The 19,006-nt window shown below is 34.0% G+C and overlaps 2 protein-coding genes and 1 long non-coding RNA gene across 3 annotated transcripts; 2 read left to right on the forward strand and 1 right to left on the reverse strand.

Annotated features, from left to right (window-relative positions):
* The first annotated feature begins 1 nt into the window (after position 1).
* Positions 2-2,308, forward strand: LOC130675868 (protein Peter pan). Its single transcript, XM_057481758.1, has 6 exons — positions 2-149; positions 272-552; positions 622-895; positions 957-1,283; positions 1,667-2,015; positions 2,101-2,308. The coding sequence occupies exons 1-6, from the start codon at positions 132-134 to the stop codon at positions 2,244-2,246; spliced, it is 1,395 nt and encodes a 464-aa protein (XP_057337741.1). The 5' UTR covers positions 2-131; the 3' UTR covers positions 2,247-2,308.
* A 104-nt stretch (positions 2,309-2,412) lies between these two features.
* Positions 2,413-13,003, reverse strand: LOC130675863 (kinesin-related protein 4). The gene is made up of 7 exons (XM_057481748.1): positions 12,643-13,003; positions 11,308-12,495; positions 11,057-11,240; positions 10,750-10,879; positions 4,265-10,663; positions 3,068-3,240; positions 2,413-2,693 (listed from the first exon to the last, which is right to left on the reverse strand). Exons 1-7 carry the CDS (start codon positions 12,794-12,796, stop codon positions 2,615-2,617), a joined length of 8,307 nt encoding a protein of 2,768 aa, XP_057337731.1. The 5' UTR covers positions 12,797-13,003; the 3' UTR covers positions 2,413-2,614.
* Positions 13,004-14,774: 1,771 nt separating this feature from the next.
* LOC130675781 (uncharacterized) lies at positions 14,775-16,282 on the forward strand. Its single transcript, XR_008991335.1, has 2 exons — positions 14,775-15,529; positions 15,613-16,282. It is a non-coding gene; the product is annotated as an uncharacterized LOC130675781 (long non-coding RNA).
* Positions 16,283-19,006: the final 2,724 nt, after the last annotated feature.

Below are 19,006 nucleotides of genomic sequence, written 5' to 3' on the forward strand. Positions count from 1 at the left end.
ATTCAAATTTTAAAAACCAGGGCGCGCTTTTTCAAATTTAAAAAAACGCATTGATTTGTGAACGTGAGGTAAACACGTGTTGGGTTAAAAAATTAATATTTATAGTGTTTTTAATTGTAAATTAATTAAAAATGGGTCGTCAAAAGAAGGTAATTACTTTTTATTAATTAATAATTAAATCAAAGTAATTAATTGTAATTTAATTTTTAATAATTTATTTTTTTTACCGCTTATAAATTAGTGAGGTTATTTATTATTTTAAAAATTTCAGGGAAGATGTGTAAGAAAAAATAAACAAATAGATTCCAAGGAACCTGATGACATCGTAAGAGCACCTCATTCATTTGTCATCCATCGCGGACTTCCTGGTGACCATATCGTCGAGCTCACCAAGGACTTCCGTCGAGTCCTGGAACCATTCACGGCATCGGCGCTCAAAGAGCGAAAGAGAAATACAATAAAAGATTTTGTGTCCATCTCCAGTTATCTCCATGTTTCCCACATGTGTATATTTAGTAAAACTGAGCTGGGAATGTATTTAAAACTTTGCCGGTAAGATTTTGTTGCTATCGAGTGCATGATCAAGTACATGACAGAAATATTAAAATGATTTTTTTGCAGAATACCGAGAGGTCCAACGTTGACGTTTAAAATAATAAATTTCACATTAGCAAGAGACGTGATATCTGCGTTGAAAAAACAAATGGTCTTTGAAGAGGCGTTTAAAAATTTTCCACTGGTGATTTTGAATAATTTCAGCGGAGCTGCTGGTAAAGATGAAGATAACAAAGACAATGTTCTCAATGGAGACGATGATGAAGAGGAAAATGATGCGCATATTAAATTAATGGCAACCACTTTTCAAAATATGTTTCCTAGCATTAATATTACAAAAGTAAATATAAATATATTTGTTTATTTAGTTGATATTGATATTAATTGATGATTTATTCTAGATAAATTTAAGTACAGTAAGGCGCTGCGTGTGTCTTAATTACAATCCAGCAGACAAATCAATTGATTTCCGTCACTACGCTATCAAAGTTGTCCCTGTTGGTCTATCGAGAGGAGTTAAAAAACTGGTCCAGGCTAAAATACCGAATTTGGCTAAATGTCAAGATTATTCTGAGTTTCTAACAAAAGCTACACTGTCAGAAAGCGAAGCAGAAGATGATCCTGAGAGTCATGTTACTTTGTCGCAAAAATTATCATCGCGTGGTAATCATGCTAAAGGAAAAAGTGCTATTAGATTGTATGAACTGGGACCAAGAATAACAATGCAGGTAAATTATTTGAATTAATGATATTGACAATTAATTAATTTTTCATGATACCAGCATCGACACTTAAAGTGAACGTATAAATTGTGAATGCCTTCACTCGACGGGCAGAATAGTATTCGTAGTTTCTTAATTATAAATTGCAAATGACAATTTACGCATACGCTAGTCTCTGACCACACCATTGGTAAAAAATTTAACTTGTTTCTGACTGGCTGCTGACAATGAAACTTCAAGTTCCAATGCAGGAAATCATGAAAATTAGTGTAACTCAGGATTAAACACGATTTTAGACTGCGGGTGATGTCAGCACCCTAGTCTGAAATCGTTGTTTCATTCCTTGCCACACAATATATATAACTATATTTTATTTATACTTATTTCAGTTGATGAAAGTTGAAGATGGTTTGCTAGACGGGCAAGTTATGTTCCATGAAAATATTCATAAAACTGAAGAAGAGATTAAGAAGATCGCGAAATCGCGCGAGAAAAAACAAAGATTGAAAGAAAAACGTAAGAGAACTCAAGAAGAAAATAAACTTAAGAAAGAAGCGCTCAAGGAAGAGCACAAAGAAAAGTCATTGGAGGGAATTAAAAAGAAACAAGAAAAGGTGAAAAAAGAGAGCGATATTCTGATGCGTAAGTATGCGAAGGAGTCGGTTCAAGATACTCAGCAGGAGGATGATGATGATGCGCAGTATTATCGCGATGAAGTTGGAGAAGAGCCAGATAAAGGTGACATATTTTTTTTTTTATTAATTGTAAGAAATTCATATAATTAATGACAGCATTCACTGAATTTTTTTCCTGTTACTTGCAGATCTTTTCCAGAGAAAATCTTCGGTCAAAAGGAAAACCGACTACACACCGAATTACAAACCGAAGGGTAAAAAAATGAAATTTAATAATGATGGGAAAAAACCCAAAAGTAAAAGAGTTAAATTTAGTAATGATGTAAAAAAATAAAGATTTTTTTTTTAATTAAAAATAACAATTTTTTAAATTAAATTTAATTAAGGAAATTTTAATTAATGGAATTATAAAAATAATCTTGAATTATTAAGTAAATTTATTTTTATTTTTTATATTAATAATTATTTTTATAAAAATATGAAAATATATAAAAGTTTTAATTGGTAAATTTATTAATTTAATTAAACTATTTTTTTATGCAGTTTTTATTACTGCGCATCCTCTAATCATTCAATTATCAAAAATTATTAAAAAAAATTATATACATTTAAAAATTGCTTATTAAATAAGAATATATATCTGTCATGATAATTGAAATATTTATAAATATGAAAATAATTATAATCTGATGACGCTGGCAATTATTCGTACCAGAATCGATGCGGTATCAATTGCGACTGTCCCAAAACGTTGACGTGAATATTTTCCTTACTGGCGCCGCTTTAAAAAATAAATAAAAATAAAACTACTGTATTACAATATCACTAAATTAGAATATAAAAAGTTACAAGTGCAGATTAGCTGCCACTAAAAATTAAAGTGCAGTTGCGCAAACATTTTTAATTAATACTAAAACTACAAGCAATTAAAAAAAGTAAGCAGAGTTAAAAAAAATAGATTATTTTAATAAATATAGAAATACAAATAGTGTTTTTTTATAATACTTGTTAATTTTTACATAATTAGTTCATTAGTATAAATTTGTCAATCCAACGAAGAAAAAAATAAATATTTAGTTTTGTTTATAAATTACTCTTGTATATAAATATCTTAAGCGTCATGCATTTATTAAACGTTTTTTTATAATCTCTCACTTTTTATTTGTTTTATCTGGAATGTTTGGTTTACGAATCTCTAGCTGATTTTCTAACTGCTTAATGTACACCTTGTACTCTTGTGATTTTTCAATACGTTTTTGTAGAATTTCATGGAGCTTAGCTTTCTCGGCTTTTAGTTTTGCGATCGTCCTCGTTTCTATTAAAGACTCCTGTAATAAAACAAAAATAAATATTATCTTAATTAAATCATTGTCTCAGACAACTAAAGCAACATGTAGAGTAACTCGACCAGTAATTGGATGAAATATATTTTTATATTCATTGAAATCCTCATGAATTTCTATATCAATATACAGTTGAATTCCATTAACTCAGACAGTTAGTCTACGGAGGAGCGGCAATTTTGAAATTTTGAATTAACGGATGCCCTTTCTTTCTTAAAAAATAAACTATAATGCGCTCTTACATCCACATGTCTGATTACATATAAATATATACGGACACATACAAATGTATCGGGTGGGAGACAGCGTAGCCCGTCGTGGGAGTCAAGATTGAGGGGAAGTTCCGAGATAATGGAATTCGACTGTATTATTTTTTTAAAAAACTACAAGAAATAATTCACGATACATTTATTGGTCGACTTGTCTAATAGGGTGGGTTGAAAAAAAAACTTATTTTTTGGATTTCTTAGCATCGGGGTAGAATTTATACCTTATAAAAAAAAAATTTTTTTCCTTAACATTTTGAGGTGGCCCACTCGTTTTTAAAATAAATAATTGATCAAAGAGAGGAACCCAACGAAAAAAGTTACATGGTGTTCTAGAATCTGTAGGGTGTCCCCTTGAAAGCTAATTGAAAGTCAGAAGTTGAAAAAATTTTTTTCCTATTATTTTTGTAATTTAAGTAAAAAATCCAAAAATGAAAAGCATTTTCTTTTGAATTAAAATTAAAGTGAAGTAAAAAATAATCACATTCGATAATTATTGGATGTTTTCTACAATTTTGGACAAAAAAAAATTTTTTTCGTTGGAACTAATCAATTATTAATTTAAAAAACGAGTGGGCCACCTTAAAATGTTGAGTAAAAAAATTTTTTTTTTCTTGAAAAGTTTTTTTTTTTATAAGGCACAAATTCTACCCCCATGCTAAGAAGAACAAAAAAAAAGTTTTTTTTCAACCCACCCTATTGTCCAATTAATATGAATAAGAAATTTATTCATAAATAGTTACCGAGACTATTCCGATCCCGATCCTGGTACCATCCATCCACTTGCTAGGATTTTTCTTCTCAGTAACGATTTCAGCGTCGGTTTGAACCCCCAGTTCTCGGTGATTACTCTTCCATTTGGTGCATCTCTCACACTTGGCTTGCAATTGTCCTCTCAATTTATCCCTCAGAGTATCATTTTGTTTTTTATATGCTTCGAGAACTTCTTCGTACTCATTGATCCTTTGTTCGTACGGGAAGAATCCAGCTTGGAGTTGCATCGAAAGTGCCGTGATTTTAGCATTTCTCAAGACCAAAGTTGCCTCAAGATCTTGGATTGTCTTCTTCAAACGTTCACATTGGCTGTCAAGTGGATCATCAACCAACTCATCGGCCAGTTCCAACGGGCGATTCTGATTGTACAATTCACTTCTTCTGCGCTGACGCGAAACGTTGGCCAATGTAGGACTGGATGTCCTGGAACTAATGCTGTCAACTCCATCACATTTGCTGTTCAACTTTAATTTGAGATCCACATTCTCCTGCTTCAGCATCTCAACAGATTTTCTTAGCGCCTCCAGCTCATTACTGATGTCAATCCCCGACTCTGCATTACTCTGAGGCTTCTCGTTCTCCATCTGATAGATTTTATCCTGCAGCACAGTGTTCTCTTCATCCATCTCATTTATTTTACCCAACATGTCGTCCATCTCTTCGTCCAATTCCTTATTCTTCTTTATCAGCTCTTGGTTCCTAGTCATCAGTTCGTTAATTTTTTTCTCATACTGCCCGACTGTCGATCGTTTCTCTTCAAGCTCCAGAGCAACAAGATTTTTTTCCATAATCAACTCGTCATATTTACTGCGCAACTCAAAAGTCTCCGAGGAATTAACTGTAGCTTTGTAAGTATCCAGTGTCATTTGCAAGTGATTCCTTTCTTGACACGTGAGTTCATACTTTCCTCTCAACTCAACATACTCAGTCATCAACTGAGTTTTGCTACTCTGTAAATCTTTTATACGATTGCTGGCTCCTTCAAGATCATTATACAGTTTTCTATTTTCATCTTTCATCATCTCCATTTCCCGACTGACAGTCACCTTGCTCGTGCTGTTCCTCACCTTCCTAACAAGACGTTCATTTTCCTGCTCCAACTCCTCGTACTTGACTTTCAACTGATCCAGCGCCATTTGATTCGCAGTACACCTGTTTGTGACTTCCGCCAGCTGCTTGGTCAGTCCTGCGGACATTATCTGCTCAGCATCTAACTTGTCTTTCAGCGAAGTGACCTCCTTGCTATTCTGCTCTCTCAAACTGTCCACTTCACTCTTGTACTCTTCGAGCCTGACTTTCCTTTCGAGGGCCTGCTGCTTCAGCAGCTCATAATCAGGACCAATGGTCTCCAGCTGAGTCTTGTACTCGGACATTTTATCACATTTTATTTTCAACAACTCGGTTATTTCTTCAATCTTGCTGCTCTTACTCTGATTGTCCTCCTTCGTATGATTGTAAAGTTCCATAAGATTGGCCAGTTCTGTTTGCAATCTCTGGATCGTCGAGTTGGCTTTGTTCAGCTCTGCGGTCTTCATATCAATGATGTTCTTCCACTGCTGGTCATTAACTTCCAGTCCTTCTAGACTCTTAGCAAGATCCGAGTTCTTGGCTCTGCAGCACTCGAGCGCGTTCTCCAGTTCCCTGAGTTTATCATAATACTTTTGTTCCTGTTCTTTCAGTTTCCTTTGATGGTCAGCATCTTGAACCTCAAGAGCTTCTTGGATTATTTTTTCACGTTCTTGGGAGCTGCTTGTAGACCCAGTTTGCGCTATTTTATCATAATCTTGTTGAAGAGTATTAAAATCTGTCTCCATAACGGTCATCTTTTCGTTCATCAATTGCTTTTCATGCTCGCTATCCATCAGCGAGCTCTCGAGTTTAGAAATCTGGTTCTGCAGTAAATTTATCTTGGTCTCGTGTTTAGTCAAGTCAGTTTGCAGTCTTTCGTTGTCAGTTTCCAGCTCCTTGGCCCATAAACTCACACGTTTTTCAGCGTCAATCAGTTCTTTTTTCTCTTCTTCAAGTTTATTTTTTTCTTGAGCATTGCGTCGGTTTATCAGGTGAACTATTTCTTTTTCCTTTGACAGCAATGACTCGAGGAATATACAAAATATGTCACCAACTGTTTTGTTACCAAGATCAAGATCCTTAAGTTCATTGGGCGGCTTCAAAGATGATATTTCTTTTATCAATCGTGACCTTAAAGCTTCCAAGTCTTCATTATTTTTATTTTTGTCTCCACTGAAACTTTCATCACAAACTTCCATTTTATTATCAGTGACATTCAAGTCCTGGGATTGCATCGTCGCAAGTTTGTCAGCGAGCTCGACGTTTTCTCTGGCATAGTGATCGACTTTCTCACGCAAATCTTTGACAGACATCTCCAGTGACTCGACTTTCTGTTTGTACTCATCAATAGTCGTAGTCAATAAATCAATTTGCTGGCGTTCAGGTGGAGGCGTAGATTTTACGAGCTCTAGCTCTTCCTTCAACGAATCCCTCGAGTCTTCAGAACTTCTCAGCTGGTTCCTGAGTTCCTGGACCTGAGCTGCAAAGCTGTCGACATCTTGCTTATATTTATTCAACTCAATTTTCAAAGGCGATTCCTCTTGATTGGTAGCTTTCAAGTCTTCAACTTGAGTCTGCAAAACAGAATTTTTGTCTTCGACTTCTGCAAGCAGTGAACGCAATTCCTGAATGGTCTTTTCGTAATCTTCTTTCGTTTTCTTCAGATCATCAACTTGATACTCCAACTCTTTTGTCACTTCATGAAGATCCTTGTTGTCAACCCCCGCTTGCTCTAACTGCTGACTCAGTCTACTGATTTGCTCTTCAAGTTCACTAATACGAGACTGAGCTTCCGCGGCAGATCTTTCAGCTCCCGCAAGTTTATCTTCCAGCGATTCTTTGATTGCCTTCAGAGACTCAACTTCTTTCTCCATACTCGCTTTCACATTCTGGAACTTTTTCAATTTGCTGTCAATACTACAAATACTCTGATTTACTTGCTGGAGGTCATCTTTGTAACGCTGAAGATCATTTTGAATTTTTTCAAACCTCCCGTCACGTTTGCTTGACTTAGGTGACACGGTAGCCGACGGAGAGACGTCGACTCCATTCCCATTGTGAAGTGTGTCGGTCTCGCAGCATTTTTCTTCATATAAATTAGACAATTTCTGATAATCTCCGCGTATGCTCTCCAGTTCCGATGATATTTTCTGTATCTCAGCTTCAGCATAAGAGACATTGACGTCTTCAAAGATACTTTCGTTCATGGTGGCGTTAAATACACTGACATCAACGTCCTCTTTGACTTTACTCGTGAGTATTTCACCTTCAGCGCGTTCTTTCTTGAATTTATTTTCCAATTCACGGTAACGTTGGTTCATTGTTTTAATATCATGTTTCATAGTACGACGACACTCATTAAGTTCCGCTAGATGAGCACAGTTTTTACAAGAGGTCAACTTCATATTCGTTAGTTTTTTATTTAGACATTTTAATTCATCAACTTGACTCTCTAGTTCACGGACTCGCTGAACTAAACTTTCGTTCTCGTCGTACTGCTCTAGAATATCATGAATTGATTTATCCAGCGACGGAGAAGGTGAGCAACTCCGTCTTGCTCTGGCATTTGGAGACTGTACCGATAAATTTTTATCCGGACTTGGCAGTTTATTGGAATCCAATTCACCTGCCTGTGAATTAGCTCTCAGATTGTCGTACGCATCCTTGACAGTCTCGTACTCGTCAATCAACTCCATGTGTTTGTTTGACAGATCGATATTCTCTTTCTCCAGTATCTCAAGTCGTTGAACGTAATAATTAAACTGGTCGCGATACTTGCACTCGTGATCAAACTGAAGAGCTTTCATCTCCTGAATTCTACCCAACTCTTCAACTTTATCAGTCAAGTCGTTAGTCAATTCCAAATTGTCAGCCATTAAATCTTTTATTTTATCTTCGTTATTTTTTATAATATTTTCCATCGATTTTTTTTCATTTATCAGTCTCTGGATTTCAGCTTCGAGTTCATTTTTCATCTGATTATATTTTAATTCCATTTCAGTGAGCGCGTGGTTTGATGCTTCTAATTTAGTACTGGTCTCCTCATTCTCGCTATTAAGCGCATCAATAGTTTCTTTTAAACTCTCCATCCCCGATTTAAAATCAGCCATATCACGATTTATGGCGTCAAATTCATTAGCTTTAGCTTGTAAACTATTTTTTAATTTATCATTATCTTCTACAAGAGTATTTTTAATTTTCAATAATTTGCGTACAATATTCTCACACTCTTTGGCACTTTTTTCATTCAAATTATTAATCAACTCAAAATCAGTGGCATTCAAATTATTTTGCGAGTCTTCAATATCTGATTTTACTTCAAGTGTTGTCATGTTGACAGAGTAGCCAAGACTTGAATAATTTTGCGAGAAATTTGAATCAGTGAAATTTGAATCACTTTGGGTACTTGATATATTTAAATTATCGAAATAACTGCCGTTGGCAAAGATACTGCTGATTTCAGCTTCATCTTGCGTCGCGTTCTTTGAAATTTTGATTTCTGGTGTGAATTCAATGAGTGGTTTCGGAGCTTTAAGTTGTTTTACTTCTGAAATTCTAGAATTATTTTTAGAATCATTAATTTGGTGGTCGCCAGTCCAAGTTTTTTCCAAAGGACTTACAGATGAGTCGGGAGAGTTTTCAAATGCACCAGCATCTTGAGACGTCTTGTCAGTATCAATCTTCAAAGACACATTGACTTTATCAAGCTGCTGCTTCAAATTATCATTCTCAATCTGCACGTCTCTGTACAAATTCTGCAAATTCGCAGTGTACTCTTTGATGTTTTTTATTTCACTCTCATAATCGTAGCGTTCTTTCTCTTCAAGCTCCAGTAATTTTTCATTGAGCTGCTTGCGAAGATCGGTTGTTATTTTCTCCAGCTCTTCATTCTGGGATGAAGTGAACGCCAACTGGTTCTTTATTTTCAACAATTCCTGCAGCTCCTGTTCTTTTTCTTTAAGCAGCAGCTGCATCGCGGTTTTCTCACCTTCGCTCAGAGTCTTTTCACTCTGCATCCCAGACAGTTGATCCTTCAATTTGTCATTGGCCACTTGGAGCTCGTTAATTTTATCTGAATATGACTCGATTGTAATTTTCAGTTCCATAGATTTGTCTTCCAGAAGTTTTTCCTGTCTCAGCAGCTCATTCTTCTGATCTTCTAGCAGCGACTCAAGCTCAGCGATCCTGATCTTTTGTTCTTCTAATAAATTGGCATCTAGTAAATTATCTTCATTACCAGGCATCTCGATGACTGATTTAAATGAACTCTCTAGCATATTACCGAGACTTTCTTGCGAGTCCTGGCTAGCCAACACCAATTTGAACTCTTCATCAGCATCTTGGATCAAATCTGATGAAAATACCTGCTCTTTAATAACATCCATCTCTTCAACCCGAGTCTTGAGTGATAAAATTTCCGTAGCCTTCAACTCAACGTCAGATTGTAAATCATCAACAGATTTCTTCATTTCGTCAATAGCATTTTCATTATTTTTTATTTTTTCCATCGCCTCCGTTAGCTTGCAAGTCAACTCATAATTTTTGCTGACCAAGTCTTCATTCTCTGCTGCTTTACTGGCAATCGTTCCTTCCAGTCTCGCAATACATTCAAGATGTTCTTGGATACGTTTTTCGTAATCAGCGATCAATGAGTCCTGTTCATTACCTGAGATGATCTTGGCCTCAGACAATTCTGTCAACTGACGGGAGAATTCCTCCAGCTGATCTGCCAAATTTTGTTTTTCTTCAGCAGACCGCTGCAGTTGACTTTCCATTTCCATTAATCTAGAAGTCAATTCATCATTAGCAGAAATGGCAGGCGATGACGGCAACTGACCCTCGAGTTTCGCAGTCAAATCATTGACGACTGATTGCAGGTAAACGACGTCAGTTAATTTTTGTTTCTCACTAGGATCAATGAAATCTTTCCAAGCGAGATTCAATGATTCTTCAAGTTCTTTTTCGCGCTTCTTATGCTTAATCTTCAAAAGTTCTAGTTCATAAGCATTTGAATTGGCTTCGTCTTCAAGGATTTTTAATTTTCTCAGAGCTTCATTCATTTTATTTTTGTACTCATTTTTTTCAGCTTCAACTGATGGATAATTATCACGCAAAGTTTCTAATGATTTTTTTTCTTCACGAAGTAGCTGACATTCTTGCTGGACTCTTTGATGATCTTTTGAAAGAATCGCATGCTCGCTTTGTAATTCTGAATAATTTTTTCTTAAATCCATGCACACTTGCTCAGTGTCTTGCAGACTTTTTTTGACAAACTCCAACTCACGTTCATATTTTGATTGCTGAAAAATAAACGTCACATATTGAAACAAAATTTGTATTTTTAAGGCAATAAATAAATATTAGTTATTAATATTTCTTTATTTACAGTCATCGCAGCGAGTCCGTCTTCTTGAAACAGCTGTTTCTCCAACGTCGAAAATTCACGCAACGTATGGTACTCCGACTTCAGCATCTCCAACCGCTGACGTAGTTCAACTTTTGGTGTCGAAGGCGACCTGTAAATTTAAAAATAAATAAAAAATGTAATTAAAAATAATTAACAGCAAAGACGAAGAGTAACTGGAGTGTTAAAAAAATTTAAACTTTATCTTATCAGCGCAGTGTAAAAAAACAATTAATTTTATCTTCTAAAAATAACAAATTTTTACCAATAAACTTGCGTCATATCTTACCTGATACATTCACATTTTTTTTCCGGCGATGGCTCGGGAGTTTTGTCGTCGTCTTCAAAATTTTGATCGCGGATGGTAACAGTTGGCAAGACTTCACCATCATCGCTCACTGTTGAAAATCTGTTCTTCTCATTCTGGTCCTTGATGAGTTGGAGTTCAAAATCAGGGTATATTGTGTGAAATGCTGCAACAAATAAATTAATAAATATATATAATCAATAATTTTAATTGTGATTAAATAATATACTTACATTGGTTGTTCAAATCAATGTGATTAATACTCTGATCATGAATTCCATGGCTCATTTGATGTGAATTAGATGAAAATTCAGTGATAGTCGGCAGCCCGAAATCCAAACTTTTATTCGTAAAACTTCTCATCGAATTACCAGGGGCCCAAGTTCGTCTTCTGCGATCTTTATTTTTCTGTTCTTCAGTCATCGGCTTAGAAACGATGGCTCTGCTCAGAAGTTCAATGCGCTGTAGAAGGAAAGCCTTTTCATTCTCCGCGAGCTTCGTCTGAGCTGATTCTAACTCAGCCTCCAGCATCGCTTGATGCTTCATCATACGTTTCAGCAGCGCCTTTTCCGACACAGTTTCATTTACTCGCGGTTTGTTCTTAATTCCCTTGGCCCTCACTGCAAAGTCCAGTGTACACTGGGTCTCATCAATGGCAGCCGGAGTAACAGCGCAGATTATTGTCGTAAGAGCGTTTCCTCCCAACGATGGCTGTAGAATTCTCGTAAGTTTACTGTCGCGGTAATTTATGAAACTGGTACCCGGTTCACTGAGTTGTTTTATCACCAAAGCCAGTGCTGAGAGAGACAAGTTGATGTGTTTGCCCTCATTGAAGCGTTCACCAGTGGCACCAGTTTGTCTAGCTCTCTCAGAACCCGCCAAATCGATCAGATTCAATTGAGCTTCCGTTGTTGCGCCGTCCGGGTCGTCAACTCGGCAGCTCTCGATGGTAAAACGAAAAATAGTGTGACTCCTACTACTGCGTTCATTCATATTCGTCTCACCAATTCTACGTGCCTTCTCGCCCTTCCTCATAGCATGCAGGACACATTCCGGGGAATTAATAACCTCTTCTTTACAATCGACGTTAATACGACCTTGAAAATCCTCTTTCACTTTCAAATCTTGTTTGTTTTTGTCCAATAAATCATTTATTTTTTCGTTGTAGATTTCGATGTATGACACTTGCAGTAAATATTTGCGAGTAGAGTCATTATGAATATAATTAAATATATAATTTACTGTCAGAGGAATCACACCAGGTTCTTCTTTGTTACCCATCATCGTGTAAGTTTTACCCGAGCCGGTTTGCCCATAAGCGAATATCGTCCCGTTGAAGCCATTCATTGCCGCTTCGACAATTGGCTTCACCGTCTGGTCGAAAACATCTTGATTGCTCGCTTTCGTTCCAAAAATGTAATCTAAAAATTTAAATATATATAACATTTGGTACTGACCTTAGAAATAAATAGACAACAGTACATTCGTCTTTGTCTGGCGGAAAGTTTTCAAAAGGAGGCGAACTTCCCTCCAACTGTTTAAATTTAAAATTTAAAAAAAAAACTCACCAAAGTGAAACCTGGCATCGGCTCTTCTGTTTGATTCCGGGTCTATTTGCTGGATACAATTATTTTCCGTGATCCATTGCTCGGCAAGTCGGTCATCTTTCTCGCGTTTTATCAACGGACGGACTTTAATTGCAACTTTAATATTATCCGACATTTTTAACCTCACTAATTAATTTTTTGTCGTTAAAATAATTGGTAATAAACACGGCATTAAAAAAATGTAAATAAATTATCAATTAGAGACACAAAAAAATAAACAAACATATATTTATGTATATATAGATAAATTATTTATAAATGACTGTGATCATTATGAAAAAAAGATTTTTGTCTTAGGGGATCAACAGCCGACTGACAAATGACGCCGATTATGGTTTTACGGTTATAATGTTTGAATTTAAATTGTAATAATGTGATTGGTTCAGAATTTTTATCAGAAAAAATAGTTTGGAAATGGGCCGATAGGTGGCAGCATGTGCAGATAAAGATGTCAAGCTTTTTCAAATTTTAACGACCAGAGCGTTATTTTTTTTTTTATTTATGAGAAAAAATTTTTATAAACGGTTGACATGATAGTAAAGTTAGCAGACATTTAAAATTAAAAAAAATTTTTTTCAACAGATAAATAATGAAAAAAAAATATTTCTAAAAAAATGCACATGTCAGAAATTTCATAAACTATACGTGCAATTTTTCAAAATATTTTTTTTAATATTCATTTTTTTGTTAAAAAAAATCCAAAAATTTTTAAATGTCTGCTAACATCATTGTCATACAGTTGACATGAGTGTGAATGTAGCAGACATCAGACAAATTTAAAATTATAAATAAATAGAGTAAATAATTTTAAAAATAGTATTTATAAAAAATGTACTTATTAATTTTTAAATTTTTTAAATGCGCATTTTTTTTAAATTTTATTTCGTTAATTATTCACTCAATTTATTTATAATTTTAAATTTGACTGATGTCTGCTACATTCACACTCATACGGTTGACTTGGCGTGATACTGAAGCTGGCAGACGTCTAATAATTTTTGGATTTTTTTTTAGACGATAAACTATAAAAAAAAAATATTTTAAGAAATTGCACCTGTAGTTTTTTAAATTTTCTACATGTGCATATTTTTATTTTATTTTTTTGAAATTGATTTGTTGAAAAACAAAAATTCAAAAATTTTTAAACGTCTGCTAACTTCAGGATCATTGACGTGGTGGAGCAGACTCCCAGGCAATTGAAAGAACTCACCAAGACTTGGAACTGACTAGATTTTGAAGTCATCGGTCGAGTGGTTCTGTCATAACAAAAATAATAGAAACATTTTTTTTTTTTAGTTTTTTCTCGTATAACTCATAACCACTGGCCCAATTCGCCTCAAAAAGAAATCAGTTAACAGTCAGTAAGCTTGTTTGATTGCCATCAAGAACGCTGGAATCAGTTGATTCTTTCCTAAGATTTAGTCGGAAAAAATTATTGTTTTTCAGGGAAATGTATGCTCTGTTGTGCTCAACAGTTTTTCAAACTCGAAAAGAGGAATTTTCTTTCCTCCACTTATATGTGCTAACAGTCTTCCAGAAGATTTGTCTGATACTCCCGAGGCCTCCAAACATCCAACCGACATCTTAATTTTGGTCAGGATCGTTGTCTAATGGCTCACAACACAAAACTGGCCCTCTGAGAGGTCGACTCCGCAGCAAATTTTTTTTTCGGGGATCAATTGACTTGAAATGGATTCTAGATCATCCGTGGGCACGGAAGTAAGTAAAATAAATTCAAATTGTAATGAAAAAAAATGTTTAGGAAGCCCTAGACTCACTACAGCATCTCACAGCAGCTCACAACACAAAAGTGGCCCGATGAGGGGTCGACCCAGCAGCAAATTTTTTTTTCGGGGATCAATTGACTTGAAATCAATTCTAGATCATCCGTGGGCACGGAAATAAGTAAAATAAATTTAAATCGTAATGAAAAAAAATTTTTAGGAAGCCCTAGACCCACTACAGCAGCACACAACACAAAAGTGGCCCTCTGAGAGATCGACTCCGCAGCAAATTTTTTTTTCGGGGATCAATTGACTTGAAATCAATTCTAGATCATCCGTAGACACTGAAATAAGTAAAATGAATTTAAATTGTAATGAAAAAAAATTTTTAGGAAGCCCTAGACCCACTACAGCATCTCACAGCGGCTCACAACACAAAAGTGGCCCAATGAGGGGTCGACCCACCACCAACTTTTTTTTTTCACGGATCGATTGGCCTTAAATCGTTTCTCCATCATCTGTGGGCGCATCCGTGGTTTTTTATTTGAGATAGAAAATTTTCAATTGTGTTTGTAATTATTATTTAATTTTGAGCTGCATATTTCTCCGTGTACAGAAAAAAATTTGTAACTTTTCGCTATAAATTTGAAAATTTTCAAAAAGAAGGTAAGACGTCATTGTTTTAGGTTCGATTTCCGGAAATCGAGTTATTACCAGATGTTTACGTTTTAAGTTTTTCGGAAGAGCTCAAAATTTATCGATAGTAATCTTTTCGGATTCCTTTAGATCTTAATCATTTCCTGTGCGTCAACACGTCGTAGTGGGGGTTTATATTGAAAGGAATTAGTTTTTCAGTATATAATTGCTGTACATATACAGATAATCCCTATACCAAAATACTTCAAACTTTCTCCCTCAATAGTCTTCGTACTCTAATGCAGTCGGTTCGCTATCATTTCAATTTCAATTGTCGTACGGACTTCATGCTGACGTTGTCTGTTTCCTTCGTTTAACGTTAAAATTTTGTGGCTATAAGATTGACAATTGTTTTATATTAACATATTAATAGTTAATATCAAGTTCGTTTGAGTTTTTTATATTCTTCGTTAAACAAATCAAAGATGGTAAAGATAAATAATATTCACTCAACGGATTATCACGAAAAATTCACATAAATATATTAATGTAATATATTATTATGTTTTAGGAAATGATATGCGAGTGCGTGGAATCATTTTGTTTTGCGAAGCACCCCAAGCAAATGAAAAATCTAAAGTATACATGCAAGTTGACCATCAAAGGGCTTAATGCGGCTAAAAAACTTTTTCACAAGATCGAAAAAATAAAACTAAAAATTTACCTCGGGGAAGGAAATCTGGAGAAGTTGAATACAAAATTGGAGAAATGCCAGGCATCTAAAAGGAAGTATGACGTATTTTTGTGGAAGATGAACTATTATTTTGATGAGTGTACTTGGGGATCCGAAAAGCTCGAAACGTTGGATATTGCTCTCGATTACTGGATGTGGAGAATGTACCACGAGCACTGTATCAGCGACTTAACAGGACTCAGCCCAGGGGATATAGACATCAGACCCAGGTCGATAAGACGATTTTTTGCTTCTTCAAGAGTGTATCGTTGATTAATTTAAGTGTTCACAAGCGGCACAAAGAAAATTGTTTAGTGATAACAAAGTGACGCCTTGAATTTAACGAAAAGTAAAAAATTTCTTATTGTGCAGCTTGGATATTAATTGTAATGTATTTTTCAGTGTTTTAATACTATTTTTGTAAACTATATATTTAAGATGACAATAGCAAAATATTCTTTTTTAATGTTTTTTTGTTAATAATAAAAAATTTACAAGGCTAAATTAATTACTACATGTTATTCTTTTAAAATTTATTCCTCGATACCATTAGGACTTACTTTTATTATTAATTAAATATTATATATTGTCTCACATCGACTATAACCACATACATATATTAAATATCAATAATGACCCTGATTTAATCCGATTGGAAAATCTTAACCGGATAGTTCCGAATAAATTTGATGGAAAGTTAATTTTAAAATGGAAAAAATTATTTTCCGATAGAATTTGATTTAAAAAATTTAGTCAAAATAATCGAAAATCAATTTTATTACTCTCTGATCAAATATTTGTAAACTTTGACTTTGTGAAGAAGTCTGTCAAAATTTTATCGAAAGTCTGTCAAAAATCTATCAAAAATCTGTTAGAAGTCAATCGAAAGTGTTTGGAAAACTTGTCAAAAACACTAATTTCACATCAATAAAAAATTTTAATTAATAATAATATAATTTTATTAAAATATGTTTAAAAATATTTCTATCCCACTATCAAAATAAAAATTTTATTTTACACTTTTTCATTAATTAAAATAAAGGATTAAATGTCTAAAAATGGAGCAGTGGCCTCTACCCTACATCCGGAAATGCTCCAACTCTAGATCTCGTTAGCTAAATCATTTCCGAATAAACCCAGGAAATATATTCATTATTATTTGAATATTGGCGCCAAATGCTATTTTTCTTGACATTACCAACCACACCTCAGAACTCACTACACACCGAACATATGTATTTATATATCTACCGTAGATCGACTTGACCACTGATATCTATATAAGTCGATATATCGGAAATTTATTGGTGCTACTAAAATTTGATAGTGATTAAAATTTTTTATCGCAACTACTGAAATGAAGTTAAAATTAAATAAATTTTAAGTAATTACAGCAACTTTTTCGTTAGTTCAAGTAACTAAAAAATTGTTTCAATCGTAAGTGTTGATACATTGTTAATATTAAATAGTTATTCTAACTATCGAGTTAATTGCTAAAACTAAAATTTTTTAGTTAAAGCTTTATTTCACTATAACTTTATAGCTAATGTAACTACAGGAATTGGTATTAATGAAACAAAACAACGTAGCATGAATTGTTTGATTACAATTATTATAAGTTAAATAATGATTGCAACTGCAACCGTCACGTAGTTAAAATAACAATCTCATAACTATATTAACTATAAAAATGCAAAAAAGAACTACAACTCAGTTCTTGCTTCAATTATTTTATAATGATTCATTTGAACAAAAATCTACGTTTGCACGAATTATTTATTTACAGTGATTGAATACGTATTTTTATCGTCGCAAATGATACTAATTTTTCTTTTCACATCAGCGAAAAATTTTTTCTATTTACTGCAAATATTAAAAAAAAATTTATTTAACGTATTTGAGTTCCCAAAAAATTACTATTTCCTTAAGTACCCCGTTTCACTCCTCCCTCCCCCATATATTAGACTGTGTAAAATAAAATCGATATTTTTTTTTTTTTTAGTTCCATACGAAAATTTTGTTGTATGTAACAAAACAAAAATTTAGGAACTTTTTTGTAGATTATTTTATTATCCATCAAATAATGGTATCCAATTATTTTTAAACCTTATAATTCAACAGTTACAAGTAATTAAAATTAATTGTTTGGAAAAAAAAAATCGCAATTTTCGTGAAAACTGGATGAAAATTCTTTTATGTCGCATTAAACTGTATCGAAAATTGTTGTCTTTGATTATTTTATCAGCCGAATGACGGATTTCATCTGTAAAAAAGTGCAGTGAGTATGCACTTATTCTAGTAAAAAATTTGAAGTTCAAATATTTAACTAGTATCTAAGCGGCACAAAGTAAAGTTGTTAGCTTTATATTTAATTTATATTAACAATTAATACTTGTTGATATCTTGTTAAATCCAATTTAACTAAAATCTAACGATTTCTTTAGCTGTGCTTACTGCAAAAATTATTCGTGAATTTAACTGAATTATTTACTTTATCGAAAATTGTTTGGACCCAAAAAATATTTGTTGAATTGACAAAAGAAATTAAATTTCTCGGAATAAGGACTATTCTTTTAACGCAAAAATTTTTGTATGCTCCAACTATGAAAAAAAGTTGATTAAACCAAGAGAAAAATTTCTTGCTACTAGACAACGGCAATGAGAGTAGTTCGGTGCTCGCCACTAGATGGCGCCTACCATTTGTAGTGTCCCTGGTAAGAAACTTATTTCAGAAGTATTATATTCTAACTTGAGAGCGGTTCTGACGTCAATTACTCTACTACTATACGACCGAATATCAAGTACTTATTCGGATGATCAACATTTTTGGAATCTTTTATTGTGCTTGAATGACACGATATAATAATTTTATTTAGGGTGTTATATTGAAAGTAAAAAATATAATTTCAGACAACAAGTCAAATTTGTTTTCATTCAATTTCTTTAATATTACTAGTTAAATTAAATATAAAATTAGAACAGAATAAAAGTTAAATTAACTAAATTTTTCTCTGAATGCATAAACGGCACAAATAGCGTGCCGTGGAGTCAACCTGCACGATTGTTTCATCCCAATCTATATCGTTATAAATTGGCTTGCAATTCCCTTACGAGAGAATTTCTACTCGGCTGACGAGCTGCCTCCATAATATGGGGACAATGGTCGATGGGTCCCACGTAAATATAAATGGCCTCGTTCAGCTCTTATGTCCCTCAGAAAATTGCCCACCTC

This window comes from Microplitis mediator, chromosome 10 (assembly GCF_029852145.1).
Source record: "Microplitis mediator isolate UGA2020A chromosome 10, iyMicMedi2.1, whole genome shotgun sequence".
Lineage (NCBI taxonomy): Eukaryota > Metazoa > Arthropoda > Insecta > Hymenoptera > Braconidae > Microplitis > Microplitis mediator.